The 24,947-nt window shown below is 42.3% G+C and overlaps 2 protein-coding genes and 1 long non-coding RNA gene across 8 annotated transcripts in view; 1 reads left to right on the top strand and 2 right to left on the bottom strand.

Moving 5' to 3' along the window:
- Positions 1 to 925: 925 nt before the first annotated feature.
- ube2d2 (ubiquitin-conjugating enzyme E2D 2 (UBC4/5 homolog, yeast)) lies at positions 926 to 21,206 on the bottom strand. Of its 2 annotated transcripts, none has more exons than XM_042062058.1 (7): positions 20,924 to 21,206; positions 19,143 to 19,206; positions 16,964 to 16,995; positions 16,791 to 16,868; positions 15,305 to 15,410; positions 2,069 to 2,162; positions 926 to 1,562 (listed from the first exon to the last, which is right to left on the bottom strand). In XM_042062058.1, the coding sequence occupies exons 1-7, from the start codon at positions 20,945 to 20,947 to the stop codon at positions 1,520 to 1,522; spliced, it is 441 nt and encodes a 146-aa protein (XP_041917992.1). In that variant the 5' UTR covers positions 20,948 to 21,206; the 3' UTR covers positions 926 to 1,519. The 2 variants fall into 2 exon arrangements, with proteins under 2 accessions (XP_041917992.1, XP_041917991.1); XM_042062057.1 differs by having other exon boundaries at positions 926 to 1,001; positions 20,924 to 21,202.
- Positions 7,505 to 11,704, bottom strand: LOC121682062. Its single transcript, XR_006022409.1, has 3 exons — positions 10,703 to 11,704; positions 8,874 to 8,876; positions 7,505 to 7,515 (listed from the first exon to the last, which is right to left on the bottom strand). It is a non-coding gene; the product is annotated as an uncharacterized LOC121682062 (long non-coding RNA).
- A 1,554-nt stretch (positions 21,207 to 22,760) lies between the features above and the next one.
- Positions 22,761 to 24,947, top strand: part of ppp3cb (protein phosphatase 3, catalytic subunit, beta isozyme) — a 33,950-nt gene continuing 31,763 nt past the window's right edge. For 2 of the 5 annotated variants that reach the window (XM_042061999.1, XM_042062002.1), the window contains exon 1: positions 22,762 to 23,038. In XM_042061999.1, the coding sequence (XP_041917933.1) occupies positions 22,984 to 23,038 (55 nt within the window). In that variant the 5' untranslated portion in view covers positions 22,762 to 22,983. Of the gene's footprint in view, positions 23,039 to 23,439; positions 23,654 to 24,947 lie in introns of those variants that run through there. The other 3 variants (XM_042062001.1, XM_042062000.1, XM_042061998.1) reach the window with 2 other exon arrangements.

Here is a 24,947-nt window from a genome sequence, read left to right as displayed (position 1 = left end):
ATTTATAGAATTCAAGTCCTTTAGAATGATCCAAAAGATCAGCGGTCTTTCCCCCATTAATGGTCTGCTATGATTTTATTTAAAAGAATTCCTTAAAGATTTTATACAAAATACAAGCCAGCATACCCCTCCACTGACCCAGATAGGAGGAAGAAATAAAAAAAAAAAGGCTAAACCAGAGGAAAGGAAAAAAAGAACACCCCCCCCCCCCCCCCCCCCCCCCCAGCCGCAAATACAAGCGCGAGCCGTGGAAAGGATGAGAACATGAAGGTCCATTATATCGTGAACGCCCCTCCATCAATCCCTCCCCTCATCAATCCCCCAACTAACCCAACCCTGCTCCTCAGGGCACCAGGCTCCAGCAACTGCTTGTTTACTTATTTTTAAAAATCGTATTTATTTTCTTATTTTTTTTATTATTATTTACCTTTTCTTTCAGAATGACGAATGAAGAAGGAATGCTTATGGAAAAAAAAAAAAAAAAAAAAAAAAAGGCAACGCTGCGCCAGCTAGTTCTGACTGAACCTCGGAGGGGACGGGGCTAGTCGCCGTGGCGACAAAGGTGGGAGCAAGACATGGAGCGTGCATGTTGTGGGGGGGGGGGGGGGGGGGTGAAGGAGGGAAAGAAGGTGGGATGAAAGATGGAAAAGGAGAGAGATGGAGTGGATAGAGAAGTAGAGTGAGGGATGGGGTCACGTGGTCGGGGCGGAGAGAGTATGTACACACCATGTCTGCTGGGCAAGGTCAAAGGTCAGGGTCAAGGGGTTTAGGAGGGGAAGGGGGAGTGGCCAGGAGCAAAGCACTCCAATGGAATTTGAGACCTGTTTTTTTTGTTTGCTTTTGCTTTTTTTTCTCTTAATCTTTCGAGTGTCGCCGTGGGTACGGAGACAAGAGAGGTGGCGTGGGCTGTTTGTTTGTTTGTTTGTTTTTCCCGCCGTGAATCCGAGCTCCAGAACTACATTGCATACTTTTGTGTCCATTCCCGAGCTATTCTGTTGTACCTGCAGGGGAGGAGAAGAGCCAAGTTCAGAACACTAAATACACCAGCACAGATCTGTGCTAATCAAACAAAATAACATACCTATCCAATTAGGACTGACGTCACATTTAACATTTCTAAACCACCCAAAAGCTCCAGCTCCAGCTCCAGACTAAAATTACACTAACACCCAAAGCAGGAAAAGTAGTGAAGTACAAGTTTGGATAAAATTAAGTTCAGAGATGTGCTGCATCTGAAGGGGAAGCCTTGTTGGCGTTTTCCACACACGTCTAATCCAGAGTTTGACCAAGGCGTCTGGCAGATCATCAATATCATTACTCATCAGTCGAATCTGGCCCTGAGACTGCAGTTTGAATAGTGATGTCTACTGGCGACTGCAAACCTAAGAGATTGCACACACATCACACCCCAGCTTTGAAAGGTAGTAGAGTACGGAGAGCATGCCTCACGCGAGACATTTCCTAAAGAATTCACTCTGTACGTGTTTTCTATGTGCATGTGTGTGTAGAGCAATAGCACTCATCCTCGTCTTAATGTAGCTGTGTCGTCTCTGGTAAGTAGCCTGTAGAGAGATCATGGTGACATGGTCTCATTAGATTCATGAAAACCACTGCTGCTTGCTTTGAGATGCAAGTCAAGTGTGAACTATGACATCATATGGATAAAGACCAATAGGACAATTATTAGGCATTCACTATATGTGATGTTACCATATACCATTTATATCCAAATACATACAGTTTAAGAAGGTAATTTCATAGGTCATTATGCTAAATCACAGAATACCTGATCATAACACACTGACTGCTACACTTACGGCACTACAGCCAGCTTCACCTTCAAAGGGCCACATTTTAAGTCAGTAAAACGTTGGCGAACAATAATTTTGCCATTCAGCACAAGGCAATATCGGAAAACTAGCTGGTCGCCGTAACATTACTCTACATGCTATAGAATCAGAATCAGAAAATAGGCTTCTTTACACATGTTGTGTATGCCTGTCTGAGTCTATTTGCATTACTGTGTGATAATGTACATGTCTACGTGCATGCATGCATGTTCACTCACTTTTCCCTGTCAGTCTTGTAGATGCGGGCGATCTCGGGTACGAGAGGATCATCTGGGTTTGGGTCACACAGCAGAGAGCAGATAGACAGGAGAACTGCGGAGGGAAGCGTGGAGTTACAACTCATGGAAGTACACATGCACACAGGATGCAGAAAATAAACACACACATACAGTACAGGGTTTCCCGCAGCACTTTGCAGTCAAGGCGGCCGCCTTGGCAAAACATGCCTGCCGCCTTAACTACGTTGTCAAAAAAAAAAAGTAGTCCACCGTGTTACTGTCCTGATTTCTTCTCCCTTTCATTCCAAACCGTGACCAACGCCAGTCTCTCTTCTCCGTAGAACGCATTAAAAACCTGCCATAAATCGAAAAATAATCAGTTTTTATAATCTTTACACAAGTGATCCGAATCAGAGCTAGTGAGCGGAGCCGCGCAAATATCCCGCTAGCTCTCAGAATCAGTCAAATCGCGAAAAGCAACAGCTCCGTTTACTTGTCAGGTGTGATGAAATGCGTTCATATTCCACTTTTTATGTCAAACTTTGCAGGCCTATAGAAAGGTTTTGTGGTAGGATTGTCCAATGGTCAAGTTGTTGCTTCAATTTGTGTTTTAATTTATGTGAAGCACCGATGCTGAGTTCGTCAGTTTTGTGCACGTTTAAAATGTTTAGCCGACCGCGTAATTTGTCATTTTCGTGCTATAAGTTTCACTTTTCATGTCATGAATGTAACATGCCTATGATAAGGCTTTGCCAGGGCCGGTTCTCCCTATACGCACACTACGCAAGTTGCGTAGGTCCCCGCAAGTAAATGAAGACCCCCTCCCTCGTCTCCCCTTCAGTTAGTCAAGCTAGTGACAGACAGGTATACAGTTATAGCGACAGTGTCTCATAGGCTACATTAAGAAGGTGAACATGAAACCGAAATTACCATTCAGGGCATGAGAAACGGAAGAAGAAACTTCACAGAATGAACAGCGGGAACTACAGTCGGGTAAACTTGTGTTCGTTCCATGGTTTGATGTCAGCATATAGTAGCCTATATCTCTCCAGCGCGTGTTGCTGTCCTATTAAAACGTCCCACATACTCGACGCACCCGACCAGTAGCGCGACAATGTGACGTCACAGAAGCGCCGTAACCATTTATACTCGCGCGTGGTGGTCGCAACACTAGTTGCAATACTCTCCTGAACAGAGGTGTCGCTGTTGTGAAAAGACTAACATTAACTACTTACACAGCAGAAGAAGCTGCAGTAAGAAACACCAGTAGCTAGCCTCTGTGATGGTACTTCAGACTTTGGTTGCTACTATTCACAACTACCATCATCATTATCATGTAGTTTCCAAGGTGTGTGCACAGGTAGATATTAGGGCTTTGACTCCGAACTTCGTTATTCGAATATAATTCGATTATTTTTAAAATTAAAGATATTCGAACGAATTTTAGGGATCTCTTAATATTCGAACCTCTAGCCTATGGAGATAATTTCTATAAATGTATTTGGTTGTAAACGTTATTTTCGATTCAGATTCCGAGTTTTTTTTTCACGCCTGGTGAAGTAAAATCACAAGCTCATTAGCAAGGATATTATTGGTCATCTGGGCTCCTGTAGGTGACGTTAGCATCTGGCTGGTTCGCGCTTAGTGAGCTCACACATAGACATAATAGACACTTTTATTTTAAACTTAACCTTCCTCTGATTTTAATCACCTCAGTTATCAATCAAAGCAAACAGGGAAAAGAAATGGCAACACAATCATGAAAAACACTCAAATAAATAAATGTGCAGATAAGTCTGAATTAAAAGCAGCACTGGTTGAAGCCTGGAAATATTGTAAACAAAGTAACGTTAGCTTAATTTGCTAGTGTATCATAGTCTGGTTAGATTGTTCAGTTTCCCTACGTGTATTTAAGTTTCAAATGAATACTTTTTCTCCTTGGGACAGGCCCGTTTGAGTCTTGGAAAATACTTTTCCATTTGCATCGGGATTGAGATGATTAGAATTTAGCAGTCAATTTGAATGCAACAGTTTTAAACAAATTCGTGCAGCCTGCTAATGATACTAACCGGATTTAATAGCAATTTAGCCAGTCATCTTGCACGATTAATGTTTGGATTACATGTTGTGCATGCTGAGGAGGGATGCGCCTGTTGAGAGGGAGAGAGAGAGAGTGTACGGGGGAAGGAGAGTCTGTGTTGAGGTAGGCCTACTTCTATCGCCTACTCTGGTGGAGTTTGACATACTACAATGCAAGATATATTTAGCCTATTTATTTATGGACAATGTAAGGCAGGAGGTGTGTGTTGCTTTTAATTATGAATGTTCTATCGAACGTATTTTTTATTGATATCGATTACATGTCTATTGCGATACATATCGCTATCATTTTATCGCCCAGCCCTATCTCAATAACAATTTTAACCTTTCGTGCACATAGTCTATTGACATTGACTGATACACTGCCCTCTGGTGGACAGAACATATAGAACTTAAGTTTGATACCAATATCGGTCTTACTGGAGACATTTAATGGTTAAAATATTATTAATACATATTCGAATTTTAATATTAATAAACAAACGAACTTCGAATATGATTTTTGGGCCAAAGTCAAAGCCCTAGTAGATATAGATAGATAGATAGATGGATATATAGATAGGTACTTCGGGGTAGTCATCCCGAGGGAAATTTTAATAATTTAAACAGTTTAGTTAGCTGGCTAGCTAGCTAGCAGCTGGCTGAGTTTGTGTAATTTCCTGAAGTGGAAAGAGATTTTGTTCAGGCCTTAATAGATATCCTTTGTTTGAAAATAAATCGTTTCTATTCTTTCCTCTTAATTCCATGTGTTGCAACTCTCACTGGTAACTTTGTTAACTTATCCAGCAAACTATTAAAAATTCACGACTGTAACAAAACACTGCAACTCGCTTGCCCTCGAACTAGTCCATCTTCCTGTTTCCGCCTTGTCGCGCTCGTCTGAAAAAAAAAAAAAAAGAGTGGTGCGCTACCGTGTGCTACACGGCCAAAACCCTGGCGCGCCAGAGAGATCTACGTCATTTTGACGTCACATTGTCGCGCTACCGGTCGGGTGCGTCAGGTATGTAGAAGCCATTAGGCCTACAGGCAGTTAATCCCCTGATCTGTCTGCGGCTTACTTGCCAGCCTTTCCCATGTCACAGTACATCACAAAGTTGTGAAATATAATTGCATATTCCGTTTTTTAAATGCGGGCGACTGGCTACATTTATATATAACCGCGTCTTTAAATGTGTTCATAATAACGTGCAGCTGGGGATGAAACTAGCGGTTTTTCAGCAGAAACACGACCCGTCGAAACTAATCTGTGATTTCACTCGTCCAATACATTTTTAAGAAAAGTAAATGGTTTTACAGTAATTTCAGTCAAGATTTAGTTGGTTTAGATAGCCTACAACTGAACGCAGCCTATGCCAAATGGAAAGTAGCCTAATGCATTGATTTGCTGTGCATACTGGACAACATGGTTGCAGTCAAGTCACTATGCCTCGAGTCTGAGTCCAGGTTCGAGTCCCCAGTGTTCAAGTCCGAGTCAAGTCCACTACTCATCCGAGTCATTAAAAAAAAATCCAAGTCAAATCCGAGTCGAGTCCACTACTCATCCGAGTCAAGTCACTACTGATTCCACGTCGAGTCCGAGTCGAGTGCCTATTGATCAAGTCGAGTCCAAGTCCAGCACTAAAGTAAGCATAGCCTACATGTCGTTCCATTTTTTCCCATTGAAGATGAAATCCTTAAAAGCAAAACGGACAATCTTCTGTCTCCAAGCAGGGGTGCCATCACTTGTGTGAAAGTAGTATTGCCAATTTCTTGCCAAACCCAATGTGTTGTATTTATTATATCGGAGAGAATACCATACCATAGCCATACCATAGCCTATAGGCCTACTCATAATAATTAGCAATCCACATCCCAATCACACAGGCCATTAAGTCACATAATGCTGTTACTGACTGCTGAAAATTGTATAGTGTTGTAGAAGTTCATACTTCACAAGAGCTAGATGGACGTTGGAGTAGGCCTATTTTGTAAGTGGTAGTATGGATCATAAAAGGGCCTCCCCGGGCATTTTTTAAAAAGTCTGGCTGTTAAATAGCCTACACAATTTTAGTGCAGTTTGGGAGGGACATAAAGAGAGCAAGGCCCGTCTTGGTAGCTTCTTTCTGACTCCCGTGACGTGAACACTGGCTACCTGCAACTGCATAATGTTATCACTTCACTGACACTATGGAGACATATTTCACGTCAACAATAGGAAAACTAGCTTTCGGTTAACGGAGATGCAGATCATCTGCCTAATTAATTTCTTTGCGCAACAGGCCACATTCTACGTTCATTTCCACGAGATGAGTGAAATCAATGTTTTTTTAAGCTGCCATCGCCATAGGCTAGCCTACTATTTGCTACGATATTCACCTGTTAGAAATAGAACAAGTTGCTATTTCCTTTTTTTCGTGCAGTGGATTCGGCTATCAAGTCGCTCGTTTGAACAGTAATTCGTGGTTTTAAATATAGTTGTTTATGGCCTACCCACGAGAGGTTCAGTTTGTCAGTTTTTACTTGCGCAGACACGTAGGCCTACATTGACACTTTACATGGACACTCTACTAGGCAATTTAATGTTATGCTTCTATATTTTATGACACCAAAATTAAGAAGTATGCTATAGCTTGATCGGGAAAACTTTCAGTTTATTTTTCTTTCATCCGATAATAGCCTGCTGCAAATGAACAGACAGAAGCACGGCAGGGCACGCCCCAAATTAAAATGAATGAATGGAACTTCGCTTCTCGCGTCAGTCAGGAAAAACACTGTTCACCAAGTCACGATTATCAGCTATCCAGCAGCAGTGTGTGATGTTTAGCCTAGGCCAGGGGTGGGCAAACTTTTTGGCTCAAGGGCCGCACAACAACCCCCCACCCCAACGGCACAATTAAATGGATTGCATAATGTTCACGTTAGATATGCTGCAAAGGAGATAACTAAGAGTTAACTTAGTTTAACATGATGTTATCTCTATTTAACATGATGTTTTGACATTGACATTGTAAACGTTATCTAAGGAGAGTGAAAAGCAGTTTGCAGTAAAGCTAACCAACGTCGCCTCTATCAAAGGAAAAAAATAGCGAGCAGCCTGATAACTAAATGAAATGCTCGGCGGGCCGGATGATAGTGCTTGGCGGGCCGGAGTTTGCCCACCCCTGGCCTAGGCTGAGTGTAATCTAATCTTAGGTAATGTCATGTCATGTATGAGAACTAATATTGCCTGGCAATACTACATTGAAATAGCGGCGGCCATGTCTCCAGGCATTTTGGTGTTAAAGTTAACGTTAGTTTGCTTTGCATGTGAACATGATGTGACTTGCGATGTACTATGACGCGAAGCAGTAGCCTAACATTCCCTTGAACTAAAATTAGTATTACAAATAATTTAGATATTAAAACCATATAGCAAATTATAGCCTAATGACATACTACAATTATAGCCTTATGATATATTACAAAAAAAAGTCGAGTCCTAGACGAGTCTTCGCGAGTGCGAATGCACGAGTCCGAGTCCAAGTTCGAGTCATTTAGTGCTCAAGTCCAAGTCAAGTCACGAGTCTCTAAATTTAGCTAATGACTCGGACTCGAGTACTACAACACTGCTTGACAATAGATGCACAACGTAAATTAGGCCTACATGAAGTATTAAAATGATTATTTAAAATAGTCTATGTATGAAAAAATATTGAAGGGAATCAGGGGGAGCCAGCTCAGTAGCCTATCCTACGTCTTTGGCAAGTATAGCCTACTGACACAGGTGAAGAACAGTCAGCCTCAGCCAGTAGGCTACAAGCAACCAGACCCTTTAAAAAAATAAAATTAAAAAAAAAACTACTACATTAGCTTACGTCAAGTGTCAAACTGCAGATTTCTGAGTATTAAAACTGCAGTTTTGGAGGAAATATTTGCAGTTCTTATGCAGGAAATGTATTTTGGACACAACAAAACGGCATAGTACTGCATATAGTACTGTATTTTACTGCAGAAATGAAGTATTTTGGACATGAAAATACTAGGCTACTGCACTATAGCCTACGGTAGTATAACTGAACTGTACTTCGATAAAAACTGCAGTTATTTTTTGTAATGGGATATGTACAGCAAGCATCAAAAGCAAGCAGCCCAGAACCTAAAACTGGACATTTATAGCTGTGAAGGTGATTCACACACAATTATTATTTCTATTTCTCCTAGTCCTTTAAGGGGAAAAACACTATATTTGGTACTTTCCGTAGAAATCCTAAATGGGGTGGGATGATTGTATTGGGAGCACTGAGGTGTCAGATGAGACTGTCAAAAAAATGGTTACAATTTGGCCCTCAGTGTTCAGGTTGGAGGGCCCCTTAGCAGGATTTTGCTTAGGGCCCCATGGAGGTCTGAACCGGCACTGTCCAAACCATACACTATGTGAAACAAACACCATCATGGAATTTGGACATCACAATAAATGAGGATACCCATAAATAATCTACACTGATAAGAGGTTTAATTGACATACATTACTTTTGTATGTGTAGGCCATCATCTAGAAACTACAACAGAGCCTTTCTTAGCAGCCCATCGGTGGTTCTCAAAGCTCTCAAAGTTCCACAACCCCCCCCCCACCCACCCACCCGGTCGGACGGCAACAGATACCAGTCACTGATGTGAACACCGCCACATATAGCAAATGCACACACGTACGCGCGCGCACACACACACACACACACTAAGACTAGACTAGCTGAACTTTAACATAATTTTTTTTTACAAAACCCACACCAAAATGCTTACTGCACAAGGGCGGTGGTCACCCAGACATGCTTTTTTCACCCCACCAAAACAAAGTAGTGACTTAAAAACATGCCAGGTGGAAATTGACTGTGTACATGTTGCTATGACACGTTATATTTAACTAAAGAGCTAGTTAACTAAAAAAAAAAAACTACAAATAGATGTTTTTTCCAACAAGTTTTTTTTTTTATTTTACTTTGACCACCTTGCACTTTTAGAAGCCTCACTTTTTTTCTGCTTGTGCCTTGCTCATCTAAACATGAGCCGTGTTGCAACCAGGGCTCAAAATGTACGGTGTCTCGTCCCGGGGAGCAATTTTTATGGTCCCGGAACACAATAGCAAGATGTCTGGGACAGCAGAAAAAATACAACAGGTTTTGACCTGCCGTAATGAACAGCTGGTAAAAGCAGTGTTTGGCCAGCTAGATGGCTAGGCCACTGATCTCTAAAGAAGCGGTTTTGTACACAAAGGCTTACAAACCATGTTTAGCTCTTTGTGTCTCTACAAATGTAATTTTTGGTACAAATGTAATTTAGACAACCTCATGGGGTAGGTGCTTGTGTTTCTTTAAAAAGCCGCCATCTTGGTTTGTATTATTATTAATATTAAGTGACACACATGTAAGAGGGTGAAAATAGGGCAGGGGCGTCACTTTCTGATTGCCATCAAAGTTAACGAACTAGGTTAACCGTACCTAACTAGCAAGCAGGCTGGGATAATGACATTTGTTCTCATGACACTTAAAATTTGACTGACGGTGTAAGGTTACGTGGTGTAAAAAAAAAAAAAAAAAAAAAAAAAAAAAACAAGATGACAGGCTAGTCCTGTCTCTGACTAAAACATGTTGACAGACGAAACGTCACCAAAGCCATGAATTTACATGTCTAGAACGTACCTCATATAGACCCTTTCATCAATAAAAACAAAAACAATGCTTGAACGTTCTATTTGGGCCCCAATCTACTTCCTCTACATTAAGATAACATATGGAATGTTAAAAAGGAAGTCTTGTGGGGCCAACTATGATGCTGATAATGGAACTCTTGAAAGGGTCCATTTTGCGAATAAACTTGGAATACTCCACATACATTCAAAATGACAGACAATAGGTAAAGTCTAGCGCAACCTCATAAAAAATGATGGAAAATGAGAGCACAACCTCTGGAAATGAATGCTGTGCAGAAGAGACAACAGATGAGAGATTTTGTGTTCATCAAATGGTCTAAATCAGTGTTCAGAACTTACATGGTGGACCAGAATGAGTCAATGAAGACACTGGTGGCTAAGTACAGGGACCATACCAAGTACAATTCGGACAGCTGAGGGACACAGAGTCAAAAAAGTTAAATAAATATATATATAAATAAATATATATATATATATATATATATATATATATATATATATATATATATATATATATATATATATATATTTAGAGCCCGGATTCTAACGGTCAGTAGCATCGTTCTACAGGGAAACAACTGAATTTGAGCGACTGGAGCTGGAAAAAAAAAAAAAAAAAAGCGTGTCGGTGTGATTGGGCGCCCAATGCAGGGGATTTTCTATTCATCAATACAGGGCTAATCAATCAGATCAATGGGGATCAATCAGATACAAAGCTGTTCAATGAGGAATCACACACTGGGAGCATTAGGTAGAACACAAGATAATATTTCAACATATTTCACTAACACAGTGGTCCTTAAAACATTTTACATCATTCCCCACTTTGGAATTTGGGGAATTTTCAAGCCCCACCTGACCCAAATCACTAGAGATTCACCGATTGCAATTTTTTGGGCCTATTCCGATTTTTCATAGCATTTGACCTGCCGATACCAATTTTAGCCGATTCCGATTTCATTTCTTTTAATATACACTGCTCAAAAAAATAAATACTCCTCAACACAATTGTGGGATATTGATCTGGCCAGTTATGCAACAAAGGTGGTTGTGAATCAGGTTCACCTGCTTTGATGTCAACGAAATTTACTACAGGTGTACTAGAGGGCCAACTATGAGACGACCCCCAAAACAGGAATGGTCTTTACAGGTGGTGGCAACTGGTAATTTTTCCATCTTTATCCTTCTTGACTGATTTTTCACTAGTGTTGCATTTGGATAGTGTCAGTGTTACTACTCGTAGCATAAGCCAGTATCTGGAGCCTACAGAGGTTGCACAGGTAGTCCAACTCCTCCAGAATGGCACACCAATATGTTCCATTGGCAGAAAGATTGCTGTGTCTCCCAGCGTAGTCTCAAGAGCATGAAGAGATTCCAGGAGACAGGCAGTTGCTCTAGAAGAGCAGGGCAGGGTGGTAGAAGGTCCTTAACCCAGTAGCAGGACCAGTATCTGCCCCTTTATGCAAGGAGGAACAGTAGGAGCCCTGCTAGAGCCCTACAGAATGACCTCCAGCAGGTCACTGGTGTGAATGTTTCTGACTGTGGCCAGAGACAGACTTTATGAAGGTGGCCTGAGGGCCCGATGGCCTCTAGCGGGACCTGTGCTCACTGCCCAGCACCGTGGGGCTCATTGGACATTTGCCATGGAATACAAAATTGGCAGGTATGCCACTAGCGCCCTGTGCTTTTCACAGATGAGAGCAGGTTCAACCTGAGCACATGTGACAGACATGAAAGGGTCTGGAGATGTCGTGGAGAACATGAGGCTGCCTGCAACATCATTCAGCATGACCGGATTAGTGGTTGCTCAGTGATGGTCTGGGGAGGCATACCCTTGGAGGGATGCACAGACCTCTGTGGGCAGGACAACGGCACCCTCACTGCTCTTATCGGGATGAAATATTCTGACCCTGTACTGGTACAGTGGGCCCTGGGTTTCTCCTGGTGCACAACGATGATTGTGCAGGCAATCCCTGGAGGATAAATTAATTCATACCATTGACTGTCCCCCACACTTCCCTGACTTAAATGCAATAGAACACCTCTCAGACATTATGTTTTGGTCCATCCAACACCCTCCTTTCATTTTGTAACACATTAACCAGTCCATATCAGCATAGATATCCAGCATGATGTATCTGATGTGTTTTCAAAGTGTTCCTTTAATTTTTTTGAGCAGTGTAGAAATGTAATCAACTTATCAATAATGGAATGGCTGCTAAAAAAATGGAACCAGTGAGTAGACAGATTCTTCTTCAAGTTTAACTTCAGCTGCAGTATCAAACTATAATGCTTCCCAGTGTGGGACATTCAAATGCACTGTTATGGAACACCCATTTTTTTCCCTTCTAACATCCAATATCCAACTAAAAATACAAAAACCATTTTCATGATACAGTTGAACATGTTACCATGGAACATTTTCATATGCATTGATGCATTTATGGGAGGGCGAGAGAGTGGGAGTAGGCCATCACGTAAACACAGGGGAGAAGTGCTAATAGCGATCGATTAGGTGCTCCGCCATATATGAACACAGCGGTTATCCCTGTTCAGCTGCGCTTGTGGTTCAGCTGTGGGCACGCAATTAGCGGCAGGGACGGGCGGCAGTGAATGATGTTTACATAGCCTAATGAAGTGACAGGTTAGTAAATTCCACACAATATGGTAAAGCACAGCATTCGCTGCATAGAAAAACTCAGTAGACAATTAGCGCTTTCTTTGTGCATCCAGCCCATAGTGTTGGCCTTTGCTAGCTTCTTCAAACTTTGCAAACTCTGCTGGGTGTTACAAGTGCGGCGCGCAAGTGCATTTGACCGGCATAAAATCGGCATGTCGCAGATTGACTGGCCGGTCATGGCCGATCACGTGAAAATCGGCCAATTCCGGTCACCAGCCGATCAATCGGTGCATCTCTACAAATCACCCCAGCAAAATGGTAACATTCAAATATGTTTTGGCATTTTGATTCCACATTTGATTTCCCATTTCCACTGGATCAGATGTTATTTTAATTCTTATATCGGTCTGTTTTTGACTCCTATGTTTGTGTGTGGCTATTTTATTTTGAACATGTGATCTTCCTTGTCAAAAAAGACGGGCATTATTAAAGATGAAAAAACAAAAACAAATTTCCTCCTGTTCATCGCCCCCCCTTGTCAAGTCTCTATTCCCCACTAGTGGGGCCCACCCCACACGAACCACTGCACTAACAGAATGAGGCAGAGGACAAGATAAACTCTTCCAGACAACCTCAGTGCACCCATTTAACAGCCGAAAGACCGCTAACAAATGCCACCAGAAAGAATGGCAACAAAAACTGTTGGCATCACAACAAAAAAGCTCTAATTCTGGAAACCATGTTAGTCCAGACAAGGTTACCCAAGTTCAAGTTCACTTATATTACACACCATCATGTGTAATATAACAAACAATGGTAATTCAATGTGCTTTACATTTCATGCACAGGAAGACACTAGATCAGTCAATGATGACAATAAGAAATAAGAACAAGCAAGCAGTAGAACTCTAAATCTAACTGGAAGTGCAAAGACCAGAGGCCTGTCGTGTCAGGTGTAGCCTCCCTGATAATTATGGCTTTAATGTACCCTGGAAATCCAGAGTTCTCGCGAGAGCACAATGGAATTGTCTCTGCGAGACACTGGTAATGAGCAATGATGCACATTACTTTTACCCCTTGCATTCCGGGGAACCAGCTGAACTGATGAAGACAGCGCTGCAACGTTGGAGGCCAGTAAATATTGGTTGTAGTGTTATCCGATTGCGTCGAAGTCTGGAATCATTCAGAGTAAACATCAGTCTAGTGTTATCCAATTGCGTGCAGTGAGATTTTCAAATGCATGCTTGTTGCCGCCCCTAGAGTTGGGCCATTACATTGTTCGTGGCCAGACCCTTAAATCTTTCTAGATTACCAGGGGTCTGGATTTTCCAGGCTAGCTTTAATGTGGAATTACACATGGATTTTTTGTGTGTGTTTTTGACAAGTTGTGGTCTGAAGTGCACTAGACTCCAAGCAGGTATCGGGCTTTAATCGTCCTTCTCTTTTTTGGCGTTGTATGCTTTACGCCTTTAATTCCAAACAGTGAGGAGAGTGACCGGAAGCAAGTGGGGTGGAAACAGGAAATGACCCAGATCAGACCCGAACCCAGGTCCCCATTGGCACGTGGACCGGGATGTGGTATGGGCTCTGTAGCCAGTTCCGCCACAGCGCCTCCCTAATCCCGCCCAGCCCCGAACAGAACTCCCTCAGTCTTGTATTTATTCAACTGTAAAGAAATTCTGTTGCATCGAGCCATTCACTTTATCAAGGCCCAGACACAATGACTCAATGGGACCAAAGTCATTTGGTCAGAGAGCAAGGTAGATTGGGGTGGCATCTGCATAGCTATGACAAGCAACCTTGTACTGTTGAAAGATTTGGCAAAGAGGAACCATGTATAGGTTACAAAAGAGGCCCAAGAATGGTGGGGCCTCTTAAGACATGGTGGTTTTCTCTGATACATAAGTGCAGACAGAAAAAAAGTATTCCACAACTTCTAGGTAGGTCTTCAACGATATACAAAAGCTGCACTAAGAAGTAACTGTCTAAGGACAGTGATTTTCCCCGAGTCTGTATTAAGGTGAATGTCATTGAAGACCTTAACTAGGCAAGTTTCAGTACTATGATGTTGATGAAAGCCTGACTAGAGGTGGTCATAGAAGCCATTTATATTTAAATAGTTATTTATTTGGTTAAAAACTACTTTTTCAATAAGCCTGCCTATAAAGGTAAAGTTTGAAATAGGCCTATATAGCTGTTAAGTATAGATGAGTACAGTCTTAAATGCTGCTGGGAAAATGCCTGAGATAAGAGAACCATTGGCAATTTCCAAAAGGTCAGATATCAAACAGTTGAAAACATTTTTAAAGAAGCTTGTTTGGACATCAATAGCAATAAAATTCAGACAAGGACTTTACATTGTGTCTGTATAGCGAAGTAAATATTTTTATGGCACTGCATGACATTGTGGAGCTAATGCATTGCTTACTCGAATATCTTCATTTTTGGGGTTGAAAAAATAAGCAAACTCATGACATTTTCCAGATAAACTCTTCACCTAACTACAGAGAGTGTAGCTTCTTTCATAAGGTAGGAACAAATGTACAAATGCCATATTGACACCACATAAATCCTACTAGGAAGCATAGATGTTTGTGTGTGTGTGTGTGTGTGTGTGTGAGAAAAACAAATGGTGCATTTGACCAAGGCCTTAATATACCCAAGTACGAAACCATGTGCTGATCCTGCACACTCCACATTCTTCACCTCAACCAGAAATGCATGTTTCTGCCACGACGCCTCCTGCGTCTTCAATGGGTATGAGTGCAAGAGTAAGTATGTATGCATGCATGCACTGGTCATGCAGGAGAGCCTGTGTGCCTTGCCTCTGGAGTGTGTGTGTGCGTGTTACCTTTGGAGATGGTGAGGGCGGGGGACCACTGTGACCTCAGAATGTCGAGACAGATGCTTCCGTTGCTGTTGATATTCGGGTGGTAGATTCTTGTGGTGAACGCAACCTGCCGGCGTATCAGAGTGAACAACAACATGTGGTGAAAAAGAAAGAAAAAAGGCAAAAAAGAAGCAAAGTGAGTCGGGGGAAACATCAACAACTGCTGAGAGAAAGTGTACAGACTACTTCACACAACTCGGCAAATATTAATGTTATGACATTCATAACACTAATGGTAAGCTGTCCTGTTACATAATACAATATGCAAATGAAAAATTGAGTTGAAGATTTGCCAGCAAAAGGTCATACACAAAGCAGTCATTCATGCCTTAAAACTATTCCATCCCACTGTATCAGACTTAAGGCCTTGAATGAGTGAGAAGACTGCACTCATGTGCACTGTCTTCAACAACACTACAGAATAGCTTAGACATCTCAAGTAACAGCAGCTACACACACATGCTCATACTCTGAAAAATCTAAACTGTGGTACAGCAACACCTGGGGACAGAAGGAAGAACACCACAATACAGGAAATGGAACTACAGCATCACCACTTTTGTACTGCAAAAAAAAAAAAAAAAAAACACATCCTGAAACAAGAGCACCTTGCTCCATCCAACAGAAGTAAAATTCATTAGTCATAACTTGAAAAAATACAAAATAAAACAATAAAATTAATAAATCATATTTTGCTAATCTGAAACTCCAACAGCTTGGTGTGCTACAATGGCTGCTGTGTGTTGTGTTGAGTCTTGTGTAAAGTTGAGTTTCGTGCTAAAATGTGATTTAGGTTGCATAATGTACAGTGAGCACAAGACAACTCAATGCCATTACTTAACGAAAATTAATGATTGACTGGCTGCACCCTACACAGCCTCAACTCTTAAAGGTCAGGGATTTTACACGATTTCAAGCCTATGAAATGTGTTACTTTCAACAAGCATCTCCTCACAACCACTAGCTGCCCATTCCATGAGTACACTGTAATAAAAAAAAAAATAAAAAAAAATAAAAATAAAAATAAAAAGTCTAGTCTGTAGCCAGTCCAGGCTCCGAAAACTGAAAACAAAGTGGGGGCAGCCTGCCCCCCAAACAAAACAAAAACTCTGCATTGAATTTCTCTGGGGATACTGAAGGTAGGGGCGAGATACCTCTCTGGCTATTTTTGTTTGGTCCTTGGTTAATGAAATATGTTTTTCTGCACAAAAGCGGCTAATATATTTAAACACAAACAAAAGCTACTTCCTGCGAAATCTCTGACTGCACCTTTAACAGAACTCAGCCATCACTCACCCTACTCCCAAGATCAGCACAGAGACTACACCTCCCAGAATGCACTCCACCCTACTAGGCTAAGATTTAAGTCCCTTTCCAAACGATCCACAAAACTACAGTGCCGTGGCAGCTGTCTAGACTCCATTACCCAGAGTACCCAATGCCTCACCTTTGGCGGTTTGAAGGGGTAGTCTGTGGGGAAGTGAATAGTGAGGAAAAACACTCCACCCTGGTAAGGACTGTCATTCTGTTTAGAACAGAAACACATAGTTATTTCTAAACACAACAACAACAAACAAGTTTGGCTCTATGCACATGAATATGTAAGATAGAGGTACTTACAGGTCCCATTATTGTCGCCTGCCAATGAAACACTGGGGAGAAAAATAAGGTCATTAGATGAGACGGTGTGAGGTTCAACAGAAATGAGATTAAGTCCCTTTCCTTTATAAATCACCTCAACCATGCAAAAACACTAATACTGGGCTACAAAACCTTATTAAGCACACTTGAATAGTCTAAAACATATTTTATGTTCATGTTAGTGTCACTCCCATGTCCTCTCAAAGAACTCCGTTTTAAAAATAAAATAAAAAAAGAGAACACTTCACACCTCTGTAGAATACAGATGTCCAGGAAGGAACTGCCTGAAATTTTAACAGCTCAATGTTTTACTGCTAACGTCATTGCTTTTATACTAGCGGGACGGAACCTGTGTGTTCACCTGACACAAAAACACACACACACAAACACACACCTTTCAGGTTTCAGTGGGTCACTATGTGATTTAGACACAAACCTGGGTAAGCTAAGGCAGTGGTAAACTCAAAACAAAACACCCATATGTGCAGCCCTTCATTCTCCTATAAAGTCATGGGGCTAGGCTTCTTGGAGGTTCACCACTAACCTTCAGCCAACTTACCCAGGTTTGGCACTAAACCACCTACTTAGAAAATACCCCCAGGTGCTTAGAAGGAAGTAGCAACATTTCCTTGTACGGCTCAGGTATTGTGATGTTGCAGGTCGCTATGCCACCAACACCCCACCATTTTTGGCAGCAGGGGCCCCTCTGTCACAATGATAACTGTGTGTATCGCCATGGCGACAGTCAGGGGGGTTGGGAGGGGGGGCTCTGAACATTCTTTTACAGCTCCCGCCCTGGTGTTGCACAGCAACAGATGAAACCGGAAGACAAAAGGAACAGGGCTTGATGATTCAGATTATCAATTATTTGTAAGACCCATGTCTAATGATAAATCATTAAGCCTAGGCCCTAAAATCAGCCCTAAATGCTGTTGTGATGCTAATGCAAATGAAATGCACCTAGTTCTCAAACATGTTTGCAATGCAAATAAACACAGAGCGAAATAAACAAAACATCTATAAATAGCTATGAAAACGTCTAAAATATCACCAATATTTACACCACTTACTGCCAACACCAAAACACAAAATATATCAAAAGCAGAGACAGAAAAACCATGTGAAACGCATACCTCCACACACACACACTATAGAAGGCTCCTGTATTAACACCAAATAGTAAATGTTTTTGCATCATGTTCATCCTGTAGGCCTAGACATAAAAACTTGCCCTAAAATGAACATTCAAGGCACAAAGGTATGTTTAACTTGTACAGTAAGCATCTATGAAAAACGTTCAGTGGGCAAACCTTTGGGGTTTAATGGATTATTATTGTCTGCTTTAGCCTAGTCCTTCAACAATTATTTTTCCCAGGTTGGAAAAAGTATAATAGTGGGTTTCACCAAAGAAATGTATCCGAAATTATGAAAAACATTCTACCACTGTAGCAATAAGCTGTTATCCTTTGACGTGGGCGTGATATTTATTTGCATGTTTTAACCTCTAAAAGCATCATACACAGCCATGCTTACACATCCATCGCTTTCAGGATTTTAAATAAGCTCTTAACCTGAGTAACCATGTACTTAATAGATGAAATTTAGTGCTTACATCTAAAATGTATTATAGCTGCAGATCATGTACAGTAATTTAACTCAAGGAATTGTTGACATGGTGAATTCTGCCCATCCTGAATGTAATACGCATGCAAAGCATTTTAAGAGTGAAACTAACAATGCTCACAACAAACCCTGCCTGCCACTATCTGGTGAACCAAATGAAATACTGGACCTGAGTGCCTTCAGTGGGTGGTCAAGTCAATAATTCTAACAGGCCATTTTAAGTTTTGCAATATTAAAGTAAATTCTGTAAGCTCATATGCCCAACACTGCAGGGCAGGGGGATAGTCAAATACTCCTGATGCATCTGTCTGATTCTCAACAAATTAAATGCTCCGAAATATAAAAAATATAAAATATAAGAGTGATCCATTTCTGACCGCTTAAAAAGCCCTTCTACACCAATCTCAAGTTTTGTCTGACATGGTGACAGAGGGAATACATGTGATCTCATTTGGACAGAGGGAATGTTTTGGATTAACAGTTTTGTTTGATTGATATGCAAATTGATTGACAGCCATGGTTGACTGACACCTACTGTCATCTCCTACTGGTCCGGCTGAGCATTGAGCGGGAGGATCACGAGCCAAGTCATTCAACTCCTGTAAGCACAAGACAGTATTAGACACACGCGAAAACAGAAGAACACGAAAACATGTTTTACGACACTAATCAAAACCATTAAGCATGCTTTCAAAATCCCAAAAGGAGGAAATTATAAATTACTTGTATCCAAAACACAGCCCAAGAATGTGGTGGAATCCAGATTAATGACACATCAGATTGTGCCTTCACTTTCAGATCTCTCTAGTGTAAAGCGTGTTGGGTGCCTTAAGAAGTGATATACAAATGCAATGTAGTAATCTGACATAAGGATAGCCAAACCCTGAGATTACCCTAACCCTCTCCAATGAGAGACAACCGAATACATATTGCCTCACTCACGACATGGAGGGATGTGACAACACTAACCTTAACGTTATGTTTCCACTGACAGTCCATGTGGAGCTATTCAGTTGTAAACAGGCCTGAACTGATCCAACATGTCGTTTGGGGATCTCGGTTCTCCTAACAGACTAGCGAATACATGATGAAGCAAATACTCCTAATTGTTACATGCATGCTTTGCAACAACTTCAGTATTTCGTTGATCAAATTACGATTTAGCAAAGAATGCTAACAAGCATGTTAATCAGCTCTTCGTTACAGAAGTGAAAGTCAAACGTTACGCAGTCTTGGGTGGATAACTACATATATAGATAGCCAATACAAGTGCCCAGTTATTTTATTGCACGATCTGAGTATCCTCAGATGGAGACCAACAAGTCACCCAACTGCATAGCGTAAAATGGTTGTAAGCTCGCTCTGTCTACTTGTTAACGGTTGCGTGCTGTGATATAAGTTCAGACTAACGTCATAGACGTGTGCTCAGTTAGCTAAAGATTGCTAGTCAGGTCTATGCCCGGCTATGTTGTCTCAAGTGTTTGTGCTGCTGAAAATCAAAACGCTGACAAAAATACTCGACACGTTCTTGTATTATCACTATGGTTGGAGTAATAATTGGCAACAACTTCAATTGCATCACTGATTTAGAGGGGTTTTCGGCTTGGACGCTAACATTAGCGAACGACACACGTTACTTAGCCAACAAGCTATCGTTAGGGCCCTTAGTGGCTAACATAAAGCAGCTATCGTTATCGAGAAACATCTCATTACGAACTTACTACATAGTTAGCTCAATTTAACACCACGCTAGCATGTAAATATCAAGGACTGACATTAACCTGCTAAACATTTAGCTAGTTAGCCGACATCCAAGTTCAACGCATAGCTGTTTGCGAGCTTGTTCAGTAGCGTTAGCAAACTATCGCTATCCTAGCTGTCGACAGACAACAGCCGTTTGGCATCAATGGTATAACGTTATAACGTTAACATCTAGTATAATGAATTATATATAGCTGTTTTCGGTAAATAAATGTAATCACATAACATAGAAACAGACGGGAGATTAAATAGATGCTTTGCTGAGCTATCTTAGGTTCAAAAGATAGCGGGCCCAAAATGCTGACCAGAAAGCATCAAACTGTCTTCAGCTAGCTAAACTTAACATTAGCGTTCCGAAGCGCAATGCTACACTGTCATCCTACCACAGCAGTCTCCCGGGTTACAACGGTAAAGACGATGGATTTGAGGAGAGGGCGTTTGTTGTTGTTTAAAATGTCGAAAAGACATGTTGAGGAGCTCAGTGCTAATATCCCGATCGAAATTTCAAGTGCGAAATAGCAGGCCGACGACGGCACTCGCTGACTTCCTTCTTACCTTGTGAATTCTTTTCAGAGCCATTGTTGTGCTTGTGCTGCTGTCACCGAAAACGTGTTATAGTCGGTTAAAATGGCGGCTGTTCTCTATATCTGGAGACCAGTACTCACAAATGTGTCACAATCAATACCTTGGGCTAACACACGATTTAACGCTATCTGTCCGGCGAAACCGGTCAATGTAATTTTGAGGCGAAACTGAAAGGTAGTACGGGTAGAACCGCGATCCTTCCTCCTGCAGCAGCGGCTACCAGATCACTCACTCTGCACTGGTCTAATGAGAGCCTTCCGCCGACATGCGCATCAGCTTGCGTGATTGCGCGCCGACTTCTACTGCTATCCAGCGCCATAGATTACAATGCAACTCATACTGCATAAGCGCCACAATGGACGATGTACGGTTATTGGTAATGTGCTCTGAGCCAAAATGGCTACGTCCTAAGATATGTGTTCCTGTTGCACTGCTCGGTGTCAATAATCGTCATTTAGCAGTGTTTAATGTTGAGTTGTGTAAAATAATTTTCGATAAATAATACTGAATCTTATAACACATTTATTTATGGCGAAGGGGCACAGCAGATGCTTTAATTTGAGGCTATCTTGTCGAGCACCGACACAAGCCATTACATGGAATTCATCTGGAAGAGAGGAAGTTTAATAAGCGCGGAGGGATATGCGTCGAATTACGGATTTTATCGCGATGTTTGGTGAGATTTCATATTTGTTCTATCTAAAAAGTCGTCATTCCCGTCCCCTGAACTAGAGCACACAACTTGAACGCAAAACCCATCAAATTGTAACCATAGACTGTATAAAGATTTTAACATGATTGTCAAGTGTGTATTAGCGACAAGTGTAGGACGGTGTTAGGCTGTCTTAGCTTCCAGGCTAAGATGATATTCGATCAAAGAAGATGTAGCCTATTATAGGCCTAGGTTATGATTTAGTAATAGGCCTATACAACACTCACGCACACACACATTTATTTATTTATTTGTTTTTATTTTTTATTTATATTGCTTTTAAATGTTTACCATAGTATAGCCTAGGCCTATAGGGCTATGGCTTATTGTCTGGATGGGTTGGCAAGTTCAACATTAATTTCTGGCACAAGGGGTGAACAAGATTTTCCCAAAACAATTCCCCAACAATTTCAGAAAATTTCAATAAGCTTCATAAGCATGCATCTGTTTTCAGCTATAGCCTATACCTGTGGGCTTACCTACGCGCATTCCATCACATTCTCTGTGTGTATGTGTGTACACACACAAACACACACACACACACACACACACATTCACACACACATTCATACCATGCATGCTGTCTGCTACAGACTTATCGTTTTTTTTTTTTAAACGGAACATGATGCAGGCCATTTCCAAACGCCCTTTCTATGAGATTGAACTGAAGTTTAGTTTAACCATGTAGCCTTGACTCGTTTAATTCTGGAGTGATAATAAAGCTCTCACATTGTGCCTCTTCTTGGGCTGATCTGATTTAAAGCCAGGTTGACTCATTCCCGTTGCACCGTTAATCTAGCATTCGCCGACAGGCATCGAGAGCATCCCACGACCATCACCATCCGAGCTGCTGGTTTTAGATGGATGGAGCGCGCGCACATTCCCAGGGAAACCCCAACAGCCCGTGTTGTGTCTCCACCGGATGGCGGTATGAGGCTGCCCTGTCAGCGTGTGCGTGGGAGTTCCTGCCTTCGCCATGTCAGGGTGGTGCAGGCAACGCTAGAAGGAAACCCTGAAGTAAGCGGAACCCCCCCCCCCCTCCCCCACCACCACCACCACCCATCCGCTCCCCCCTCCGTTAAACGACCACCCTCCACCACCACCACACACACACAGGCACTCCTGCAGACAACAGCATCCCGGCGTCAACAAACTCTCTCCGGGTAAACTGCGGCAGACGTTCCCCCATCAAAGCCCCGTCAGTGGAACGCGGAGACGCACCAAGTGATGCTGCAGCCAACGCAGCCGTCGCCCCTGCGAAGACAGAGCTCTATCCCGGGACGGAGACACACACTCGCCTTGTAGTCAGCAACTGCCCATGAAGATGTCCAACACCGACATAGGGCTCAACCCGACCGACCGGGTGATCAAATGTAGGTGCATCGTGTCTGTGGCTCACCTCGCTGGCTTGGCTTCAGAATCATTTGCGCTTTCCCCACCACTTCAAAATACAATGTATCTCCATTTTATGTCATTCGAGGGGGTTGTCTCATGGTAGGGTAATTGTGTTCTCTGATAACATAGCAAGATCGCGAGATCACATTTATTTGCCATTTTAGCCAGATGGACATGCCAGGCTACACAAAACCTTAGTTTGAAATCCTTTATTTCAGCTTCCACGTTAGACCTGTTGTTTTGTACCATATATTATTGTTTAACGGGAACTGAACTGGGACAGATGCGCGTGTCATAGAGCTTGAGTACCGGAGGGATCGCCGCGTGATGCTGAGTTGCTACGGGCTCGTTGGGATGTCTCCGCGCGGCCACTGCGCGAGACCTGGTGATGCAGCAGCATCTCTCGAGCGCATCGCGCGAGCTGTGCATGCGCCTGCTGGTGAATACGTGCACTGTTACAGAATCCCAGAAAGGGGGAGAGAGAGAGAGTGAGAGAGGAGAGAGAGAGAGAGAGGGAGAGATTAGCATCTCGTTCCAATGAAATAGGCTATTTTTTGGCAGTTTGACCATGACAGCGAAAGGACGACTTAAAGGTAGAGAGTCATATCATTTCTAATATTTGTATGATTGTTGTCTTAATGGCGTGTACGTAGGCAACCAGAGCCGATTGCAAATATAACTTGTCTCTATATGCATCGATTTTAGACCTAAATAATATTATGCACGAGATGAAACAAAACGGCGCTTGACCATGCACACGGAGTAACGGAGAGGATGCTGTGTGATGTTGCATGATAATAAGCACTCTAATGATGGTGACATTGGAAGCTTACCACTGAAAATATCAGACAGGTTGGCCTAAGTGTTGGGTGTCAGGCTATTGAAGAATATTACATTTCTATCAGTGATATTGTCACGTTTCGAGAAACGCCGACAAGTGACGATCTGGCATTGGCACCCTATACTATAGCCATTCTTAATTGGCCAGATGAATGTTTTGGTTTGACCTGCGTAAACTCCAATGACATCCGTACCTAAGCAAAGCGAAAAAGCCTCCGATTAATAGGGGTGTTGTGATGAGCAATGAAAATCTCATTTCAGAGACTAGTTTGTGTAGGTCTGAATTACGCCTGCGGAAGAAGTGCGCATCTGCGCGAATCAGACGCCAAGTCGCGCACTTCCAGGCGGAGCGCGTTTGTCTCCGAAATCTTGTCCGCCTCATAGACAACCAAAGACAAAATGGAGTTTGGAAATGCCCGCTTGCGTATCAGCATATTGCACTGTTGGCTGCGAGGCGCCAAAGAGAGGCTAAATCAAGACGCTGCATCGCTTGGCTATGTTGTGAGGATGTAGTCGTCTGTGTGGGCGGTGGAGCAAGTGGTGCACAATATGGCTTATTTGATATAGATTTGCGCGTCATGAGCCATATGAATGTGTTGAGTACTGTTGGTGCTGCAGAGAATGTTTACGAGAGGCAGAAAGGGAGCATGACAGGGAGGGAAGGCTTCATGGGAACGAATCTTGGGCTTGAATTGTATCTGCAGCAGAGGAAATCTTAGCAAAGCTCAGTCATCCACACACGGGCGCCCACATACACACACACACACACACACACACACACACATAGCCTACACATACAGAGAGAGAGAAGGGGGGAGGGAGAGAGAGATACAAATGAAACAACATCACTCACTAAAACAGTCATCATTTGGCTGTCAGAGGCGGGACTTTAGTAGTGAACTAGTCAGGAAGTGGGAGGGTGAATGGGTTGCCATACATTCACATAGGAAAGGCAGTCTTCTGAGCAGCATCACATATGGAGACAGGGCCATGAGCAGTGAAGAGCAGTGGAGAGAGAGGAGGCTGGATATAAAGCCAGATGGAGGG

Source organism: Alosa sapidissima, chromosome 14 (genome assembly GCF_018492685.1).
Source record: "Alosa sapidissima isolate fAloSap1 chromosome 14, fAloSap1.pri, whole genome shotgun sequence".
NCBI classification, from domain to species: Eukaryota; Metazoa; Chordata; class Actinopteri; order Clupeiformes; family Clupeidae; genus Alosa; species Alosa sapidissima.
Note: the sequence above shows the minus strand (reverse complement) of the source record. Positions and strands in the feature narration are given on the sequence as shown.

Excerpts from the sequence above, each read along its gene's own strand:
- ube2d2 (XM_042062057.1), bottom strand. The coding sequence starts at position 20,947 with ATGGCTCTGAAAAGAATTCACAAG. Across the intron at positions 16,996-19,142 it reads CGGACCAGTAGGAGATGACA|TGTTTCATTGGCAGGCGACA; the intron begins GTAGGTGTCAGT and ends TTTTCTCCCCAG. Across the intron at positions 2,163-15,304 it reads CGCCCTCACCATCTCCAAAG|TTCTCCTGTCTATCTGCTCT; the intron begins GTAACACGCACA and ends TTCCCTCCGCAG.